At 35.7% G+C, this 9,933-nt stretch overlaps 1 protein-coding gene across 1 annotated transcript; it reads right to left on the minus strand.

The window, feature by feature from the left end:
* Nucleotides 1-457: 457 nt before the first annotated feature.
* On the minus strand, nucleotides 458-2,199 carry LOC135129069 (dnaJ homolog subfamily C member 8). Its single transcript, XM_064056152.1, has 4 exons — nucleotides 1,891-2,199; nucleotides 1,522-1,842; nucleotides 818-1,054; nucleotides 458-766 (listed from the first exon to the last, which is right to left on the minus strand). Exons 1-4 carry the CDS (start codon nucleotides 1,942-1,944, stop codon nucleotides 641-643), a joined length of 738 nt encoding a protein of 245 aa, XP_063912222.1. The 5' UTR covers nucleotides 1,945-2,199; the 3' UTR covers nucleotides 458-640.
* Between the last annotated feature and the right edge of the window lie 7,734 nt (nucleotides 2,200-9,933).

Here is a 9,933-nt window from a genome sequence, read left to right on the forward strand (position 1 = left end):
CCATAAATTCTTATCCTGTTGACCAATAAATGAATTGAATAGTTATTATAAACCTTATCCATCCCAATATAAGTTAACATTGTTTGTGATGGTTACGTTTCGTACTTGGAATAATTTAATAATAATAATAATGTTTATTAACATTATGGTAATATTTATCCACCCTCAAATTTAGGTTGGCACAATGATTCTTTTAAATTAAGTACCATATTCGAATGATGGTTTTCATGACACCAAATTTAGTGGTAAAATCGAATTTTTTTTGTGATTTTTGAGTCACCTAATTTCTTGATAAATCCTTAAATGATAACCAAAATTAGTTTATTCACCCCCACCATCAATTTCATGACGTTTCTTCAAAATTTTGACATGTTTGAAAAAAAATCAATACTCTACTCGTAAATCAGAAAATTTGTCTCTGAAATCAGGTAATTTGTGTCTTAATAAAACACCCCACTTCTTACAGATTCGTGTATTTCAAAAATAAAACAAATCCTACAAAATATTTTAGTATAAAATATGATCATTTTGTAGTTTTATATACACATATCGTGTACTTTAATACATAGAGTTTTCGCACAACACAAAAAGAATAATAAGATGAACTATATCTACAAGACACATACTAAAAAAAACTAAATTATCTCGACTCGGGCTTATTTTTCGGAGGTTTAAACATCTTGATCTTTTTGCCCGATTTTGCCGACTTTGATTTCGAATTAGCCTGAAACGACTGCCAGCTCTCAACTCTGTTCTGTCTCGATTCCTGCAAAACAAAAGAATTTTAACACAACGCCACCTCAACGAACCCCAGTACCTCAAAATTCTTCTGCCACTCCTTCTGCGCTTTCACATTTTCCTCTTCCTCAATTTCCTGTTCCCTTTTTCTCTTTCTCTCTTCCTGATCCCTTTCCGCTAATTCTCGTCGTTTCCTTTCCATATCTGCAAACAGTTTCATTGTGAGAACATAAACCGCATGTTTGTATTTATCAGGATCATCCTCTGGGATTCTGTCCTTTCCTTCTTTTTTAAATTTCTTTCGCTTCTCGGCAAGCTACAAACATTTTCAATACAAAATTGTCTCATCTGATAAGCTCTCGCACCCCTAGTAAGCTGTGGGTCGTTCCACGAATTACATTAAAATTTGGTGACAGATGCGATATTTTAAAAATTTGAATTTGGCGCTCAGTGACGTCACACTTATCCCGGCCATGCGCCGACCTCTGCGTAATGAAGCAACCATGCAGTGTCAATCAACCTTGGCGATTTCGCTATTTTTAAGTGTCACAAAAATGTAAAAATCGTTAAACCAAACAAATGTGGGATTTAGAGGTGGCGATGCAGTCCATATTCACTTAAAAAACGTCATTCTAAAAATAAAAAATAGTGTTTTTTAGGGCTATTTTTGGGCGAAGTAAAAATATTTTAGCTAAGTGAGGAAACATCTGTCACCGCATTCATCACAGTGTTTTGGCGCAAATTCGTGGAACAACCCCTTGACCCTGCACACTCGATACTCACCATTATGTCTGTTCTACCCTTAGCCTCCTCGATTATATCAAGACACTTTTTCCGCGTCTCTCCGCTCTCTAGTGTCTTCCAGGCCTTGCTCACGGCTTCGAAGGCCTGCTGTGCCCGTTCTGAGTCCTCCTGGTTCTTATCAGGATGTACCAGAAACGAGAGTTTTCGATACTGTTTCTTTATGTCCTCAATGGGTGTTTCTGGTTCCACTTGTAATACTTCAAACGGGTTTAAATTGAAATACGTTGATCCTGGACGCAATAATCTGTCCATTTGTTGCTTAGGTGTGAAGACCGAGTCGCGCTTTTCGATTTCTTTGACCTAAAATTGGCACAACAATAAGATCGTTCTTAACCCAAACATACTAACCTCAGTGTAAAAGTCGTCGAATTTTTTGTCTGGTTCGGGGGCTTTTGATGCCATTTTTGCGTAGTTGAGTTTATTATTGTACAACTGAGTTTGTTGATATTTTTATGATGGAGGAAAACGTCCTTTTTGACGCATGTTGTGATTGTTTTCTGCACAGACTGTCACTGTAAAACAGGCATCTGTATTAGCGATGAGTGAGTACGAAGGAACGTGTGCAGAGGGCGCCACGATTTAAACTTCAAACTAAGTGGCGGGATTTTCGATTTCGGTGACATGTCACTCGAGGAGCTGCGACTTCGTAAACCTGTTGCGCCGTTATATTAAAACTCTGCAGCAATTAATAACTAACATTTATTTATATTCCTATATTAAGTACAGTGTGGATATTCTGATAAGGCCGATAACAGCTGATAACTAAGTACACTTAACAATATTAATGTAGCTTTAGAGGTCAAATAAAAACGATGATACTGGAGGCCAGACATGCGAGTAAATTATCGTCGTTTTATTCGTCATTATTGTCTGGATTTTAAAACGAAATTAATTACCGCGGTCGCAAATCCGTTTTTGCGTTTTTATTTACATAAATTATGCAAAGCCGGTCACTTTCGGCGAGGTTGGCTGGAGGTGCATTTTGGAATATTGTTTCTAGTGGGATAGGTCGGAGGCGGTTTTCGTAAAATGCACGAGTTTTATCTTTCTTTGCGTCCGACGATTGTTGAGAGCAAAGTGCATGTTTGTGGAGATGAATTTAACGGAGAGTTTGTGGTTTCGGGGCCATTAAGGGCTTATTTTGGCGGTGGGTTTTATTTTGGCGCGATAAAGGAGTTATTGGGTATTAGGTTAAGAAAAACAAGGAAACGACCGAGGGAAGGGCTGGTTATTACGCTAGTTTTGGTTTTATTTTACTGATTATAATAAAATTGAATCTATAAAAAGATAAGAGTGGATTGTACCGGAGCAAATATTTTGATTGGCTTTTAGTTTCTTATTAGTGCAGTGTGGCCAACTTTAAGAGAAATAACTGAAAATCTTATTTTTTTGGTTCGTTATTCTGATTTAAATATCTAGTTTGAGTCTTACCAGATCTATTACCACAGATTCCTTTTATGAAGTTGTGTTTAAATATGCTGAGACTTTTGCCGTAATTTAAAGGGGTTGTAGAAGAAAAGTGAAAAATTTAAGTTGATTGCTACAAAAATTTACCATTTTAGACAAATAAGTCTACACATATTAAGAAAGAAAGGCAAAATATCAACCCCGCCCACCCACCCAGTCTCTATTGTGGTGTTTTTTTTTTTATTCGACGTCAGCCAAAGGGGCGGAGCTTAACTGCAAAATCCTTTTTTCTCCACGAGAAATTAAAAACATGTTTTTGAGTATCGTCTTGTTCAAAGAATACCATGTATATTAGGAAAAATATAAAACCAAAGATTAGGCTCCACCCATACCCGCCGCGATCTCAATTCTCAATTGTGATGAATTTTTCATTCGTTGTCAGATCGCTAATCCGAACACACCTTTTCCCCAATTAATTCGGATTATCGATATTATACTGTATTAAGAAAAAAGGCAAAATATAAGCCCCGCCCACCCGCCCTATGCCAATTGTGGCGATTTTTTTTTATCGTCGAAAACCAAAAGAGCGAAATTTAATTACAAAATCGTTATTATTGCTCTACAAGAAATGTTGTTGAGTATCGTATTACCCAAAGAAAGATTAAGAAAAAAATAAAGCCAAAGATTAAGCCCCACCTATACCTGCCCTGATCCAAATAGTAATAAAGTTTTTATTTGTTGACAGACGTAGGGGCGGAGCCTAAATACAAAATCCATATTTCCTTACAAAAATTTACCATGTTAAACGTGTTTTGAGTTTCTAAGAAAAAAAAAATCATCACAATTGAGATCGGGGGGGTGGGCGGGGTTTATATTTTGTCTTTGTTTCTTAAGATACATAGTATTCTTTGAACAACACGATACTCAAAAACATGTTTATAATTTCTTGTAAAGAAATAAGTATTTTGCAGTTAAGCTCCGCCCCCTTGGTTCACGGCAAATAAAATAATCATCACAATTGAGACAGGGTGGGTGGGCGGGCTTCCATTTTGTATTTTTGTTTTAATATGTGTAGACTTCTTTTCACAACATGAAACTTAAAACATGTTTAAAATGGAAAATTTGTATAAGGAAATATCGATTTTGCAATTAGGCTCCGCCCCATGATTGCAAAATTCATATTTCCAAAATGTACCATTTTAACCATGTCGTAAGTTTCTTGTTGTGAAAAGATGGCTATGTATATTAAGAAAAAACAGGCAAAATATAAGCCCCGCCTACCCGCCCTATCTTAATTCTGATGATTGTTTTATTAGTCGTAAGCCGAGGGGCAGGGCTTAATTGTGAAACACTTATTTTTTTAAAAGAAATTACCATGTGAAATATGTTCTTAAGTAATGGTGTTATACAAAGAAAACTAAATGTATTAATTAAAAAAGAAAACCAAAAGAGAAACCCCACCCATCCGTCTCGATCTCAATAGTGATGAATTTTTCATTCATTGTCAGACCTAGGGGCGGAGCTTAAACATGTTTTAGGTTTGTTGTCGTGAAAGGATGACTAGAAATAGGTATTAAGAAAAAAAGGGAAAAGGTAAGCCCGCCCTCCCACCCTATCTCAATTGGGATAAATTTTTTATTTGTTGTGAGCCAAGAGGACGGAGCTTAACTGCAAAATCCTTATTTCTCGACGAGAAATTAAAAACATATTTTTGAGTATCGTGTTGTTCAAAGAATACTAAGTATATTAAGAAAAAAATAAAACCAAAGATTAGACTCCACCTATACCCATCCCGTTCTCAGTTCTCAACTCTGATGAACGTTTTATTCGTTGTCAGATCGAGGGGCGGGGCTTAATTGCAAAATCTATATTTGTCGACAAGAATTTACCATTTTTAACATATTTTAAGTTTCTTGTTCTGATAAGACGACTACGTATATTAAGAAAAGTGGCAAAATATAAGCCCCGCCCACCCGCCCTATCTCAATTGTGACGATTTTTTTTATTCGGCGTGAGCCAAGAGGGCGGAGCTTAACTGCAAAATCCTTATTTCTCTACGAGAAATTAAAAACATGTTATTGAGTATTATGTTGTTCGAAGAATACTACGTATATTAAGAAAAAAATAAAACCAAAGATTAGACTCCACCTATACCCATCCCGTTCTCAGTTCTCAACTCTGATGAACGTTTTATTCGTTGTCAGATCGAGGGGCGGGGCTTAATTGCAAGATCCATATTTATCGACAAGAATTTACCAATTTAAACATGTTTTAAGTTTCTTGTTCTGAAAAGACGACTACGTATGTTAAGACAAAAGGCAAAATATAAGCCCCGCCCACCGCCCTATCTCAATTGTGACGATTGTTTTTATTCGTCGTGAGCCAAGAGGGTGGAGCTTAACTGCAAAATTCTTCTTTCTCTATGAGAGATTAAAAAGATGTTTTTGAGTATCGTGTTATTCAAAGAATATTATGTATATTAAGAAAAAAATAAAACCGAAGATTAGACCCCACCCATACCGACCCCAATCTCAATTCTCAGTTGTGATGAATTTTTCATTCGTTGTCAGATCGAGGGGCGGAGCTTAATTGCCACAATTGTCGACAAGAATTTACCATTTTTAACATGTTTTAAGTTTCTTGGTCTGAAAAAACGACTACGTATATTAAGAAAAGTGGCAAAATATAAACCCCGCCCACCCGCCCTATCTCAATTGTGAAAATTTTTTTATTCATCGTGAGCCAAGAGGGCGGAGCTTAACTGCAAAATCCTTGTTTTTCTACTAGAAATTAAAAACATGTTTTTGAGTACCGTGTTGTTCAAAGAATACTATGTATGTATATTAAGAAAAAAATAAAACAAAAAATTAGACTCCACACATACCCACCTCGTTTTCAATTCTTAATTGGGATGAATTTTTCATTCGTTGTCAGATCAAGGGGCGGGGCTTGATTGCATGATCCACATTTGTCGACAAGAATTTGCCATTTTTAACATGTTTTAAGTTTCTTGTTCTGAAAAAACTACGAATATTAAGAAAAAATACAAAATATAAGCCCCGCCCACCCGCCCCGTCTCAATTGTGACGATTGTTTTTATTCATTGTGAGCCAAGAGGGTGGAGCTTAACTGCAAAATTCTTATTTCTCTATGAGAGATTAAAAACATGTTTTTGAGTATCGTGTTATTCAAAGAATATTATGTATACTAAGAAAAAAATAAAACCGAAGATTAGACCCCACCCATACCCACCCCAATCTCAATTCTCAGTTGTGATGAATTTTTCATTCGTTGTCAGGTCGAGGGGCGGGGCTTAATTGCGAGATCTACATTTTTCGACAAGAATTTACCATTTTTAATATGTTTTAAGTTTCTTGTTCTGAAAAAACTACGAATATTAAGAAAAAATGCAAAATATAAACCCCGCCCACCCGCCCTATCTCTATTGTGACGATTGTTTTTATTCGTCGTGAGCCAAGAGGGTGGAGCTTAACTGCAAAATTCTTATTTCTCTATGAGAGATTAAAAAGATGTTTTTGAGTATCGTATTATTCAAAGAATATTATGTATATTAAGAAAAAAATAAAACCGAAGATTAGACCCCACCCACACCCACCCCAATCTCAATTCTCAGTTGTGATGAATTTTTCATTCGTTGTCAGATCGAGGGGCGGGGTTTAATTGCAAGATCTACATTTTTCGACAAGAATTTACCATTTTTAATATGTTTTAAGTTTCTTGTTCTGAAAAAACTAAGAATATTAAGAAAAAAGGCAAAATATAAACCCCGCCCACCCGCCCTATCTCAATTGTGACGATTGTTTTTATTCGTCGTGAGCCAAGAGGGTAGAGCTTAACTGCAAAATTCTTATTTCTCTATGAGAGATTAAAAACATGTTTTTGAGTATCGTGTTATTCAAAGAATATTATGTATATTAAGAAAAAAATAAAACCGAAGATTAGACCTCACCCATACCCACCCCAATCTCAATTCTCAGTTGTGATGAATTTTTCATTCGTTGTCAGATCGAGGGGCGGGGCTTAATTGCAAGATCCATATTTGTCGACAAGAATTTACCATTTTTAACATGTTTTAAGTTTCTTGTTCTGAAACGACGACTACGTATATTAAGAAAAAAGGCAAAATATAAGCCCCGCCCACCCGCCCTATCTCAATTGTCGTGATATTCAAAAAAAGATTAAGAAAAAAATAAAGCCAAAGATTAAGCCCCACCCATACCTGTCCTGATCCAAATAGTAATGAAGTTTTTATTCGTTGGTAGACCTAGAGGCGGAGCCTAATTGCAAAATCCATATTTCCTTACAAAAATTTACTATTTGAAACGGGTTTTGAGTTTCTAAGAATAAAAAAATCATTACAATTGAGATGGGGTGGGTGGGCGGGGCTTATATTTTGCCATTTTTCTTAATATACAATAGTATTCTTTGAAAAACACGATACTCAAAAACATGTTTATGATTTCTTGTAGAGAAATAAGTGTTTTGCAGTTAATTTCCTCCCCTTGGTTCACTGTGAATAAAAAAAATCATCACAATTGAGACAGGGTGGGTGGGCGGGCTTATATTTTTCCTTTTGTTGTTAATATGTATATGTAGACTTCTTTTCACAATGTGAAACTTAAAACATCTTTAAAATGGAAAATTTGTTTAAGGAAATATTGATTTTGCAAGTAGGCTCCGTCCCATAATGGCAAAATCCATATTTCTTTGCAAAAATATACCATTTTAACCATGTCTTAAGTTTCTTGTTGTGAAAAGATGGCTCTGTATTTTAAGAAAAACAAAGGCAAAATGTGAACCCCGCCCACCCACCCTATCTCAATTGTAACGATTTTTTTTATTCGTCGTTAGCCAAGAGGGCGGAGCTTAACTGCAAAATCCTTATTTTTCTACGAGAAATTAAAAACATGTTTTTGAATATCGTATTGCTCAAAGAATACTATGTATATTAAGAAAAAAATAAAGCCAAAAATTAGACCTCACCCATACCTAGCCCGTTCTCCATTCTCAATTGTGATGAATTTTTCATTAGTTGTCAGAACGAGGGGCGGGTCTTAATTGCAAGATCCATATTTGTCGACAAGAATTTACCATTTCAAACATGTTTTAAGTTTCTTGTTCTGAAAAGACGACTACGTATATCAAGAAAAAAGGCAAAATATAAACCCCCCCCACCCGCCCTATCTCAATTGTGACGATTTTTTTTTTATTCGTCGTTAGCTAAGAGGACGAAGCTTAACTGCAAAATCCTTATCTGTCTACGAGAAATTAAAACGTGTTTTTGAGTATCGTGTTATTCAAAGAAAGATTAAGAAAAAAATAAAGCCAAAAATTAAGCCCCACCCATACCTGCCCTGATCCAACTAGTAATGAAGATTTCATTCGTTGGTAAACCTAGAGGCGGAGCCTAATTGCAAAATCCATATTTCCTTGCAAAAATTACTATTTTAAAGGGGTTTAAGTTTCTAAGAACAAAAAAAATAAATCATCACAATTGAGATGGGGTGGGTGGGCGGGGTCTATTTTTTGCTTTTTTTTTTTCTTAATGGACATAGCATTCTTTGAACAACACGATACTCAAAAACATGTTTTAAATTTTTTGTAAAGAAACAAGTATTTTGCAGTTAAGCTGCGCCCTCTTGGTTCACGGCGAATAAAAAAATTATCACAATTGAGACAGGGTGGGTGGGCGGGCTTCCATTTTGTATTTTTGCTTTAATATGTGTAGACTTCTTTTCACAGAATGAAACTTAAAACATGTTTAAAATGGAAAATTTGTATAAGAAAATATCGATTTTTCAATTAGGCTCCGCCCCATGATTGCAAAATTCACATTTCCTTGCAAAAATGTACCATTTTAACTATGTCGTAAGTTTCTTGTTGTGAAAAGATGGATATGCATACTAAGAAAAAACAGGCAAAATATAAGCCCCGCCCACCCGCCCTATCTCAATTCTGATGATTTTTTTTATTGGTCGTAAGCCGAGGGGCAAGGCTTAATTGTAAAACAAATATTTTTCTACGAGAAATTACCATGTGAAATATCTTCTTAAGGAATCATGTTATACAAAGAAAACTAAACGTATTAATTAAAAAAGAAAACCAAAAGAGAAGCCCTACCCATCCGTCTCGATCTCAATCGTGATGAATTTTCCATTCATTGTCAGACCTAGGGGTGGAGCTTAAACATGTTTTAGGTTTCTTGTTGGGAAAAGATGACTAGACATAGGTATTAAGAAAAAAAGGAAAAAGATAAGCCCGCCCTCCCGCCCTATCTCACTTGTATTGGATTTTTTATTCGTCGTGAGCTAAGAGGGCGGAGCTTAACTGCAAAATCCTTTTTCCTCTACGAGAAATTAAAAACATGTTTTTGAGTATAGTGTTGTTCAAAGAATACTATGTATATTAAGAAAAAAATAAAACCGAAGATTAGACCCCACCCATACCCACCCCAATCTCAATTCTCAGTTGCGATGAATTTTTCATTCGTTGTCAGATCGAGGGGCGGGGCTTAATTGCAATTTGTCGACAAGAATTTACCATTTTTAACATGTTTTAAGTTTCTTGTTCTGATAAGACGACTACGTATATTAAGAAAAGTGGCAAAATATAAGCCCCGCCCACCCACCCTATCTCAATTGTGACGATTTTTTTTATTCGGCGTGAGCCAAGAGGGCGGAGCTTAACTGCAAAATCCTTATTTCTCTACGAGAAATTAAAAACATGTTATTGAGTATTATGTTGTTCGAAGAATACTATGTATATTAAGGAAAAAATAAAGCCAAAAATTAGGCCCCACCCATACCCGCCCCGACCTCAATTCTCAATTGTGATGAATTTTTCATTCGTTGTGAAATCGAGGGGCGGGGCTTAATTGCAAGATCCATATTTGTCGACAAGAATTTACCATTTTAAACATGTTTTAGGTTTTTTGTTGTGAAAAGATGACTACAAATGGGTATT

This window comes from Zophobas morio, unplaced genomic scaffold, assembly GCF_036711695.1.
Source record: "Zophobas morio isolate AGI-343-1 ecotype UQ-CSIRO unplaced genomic scaffold, CSIRO_AGI_Zmor_V1 ptg000014l, whole genome shotgun sequence".
NCBI lineage: Eukaryota > Metazoa > Arthropoda > Insecta > Coleoptera > Tenebrionidae > Zophobas > Zophobas morio.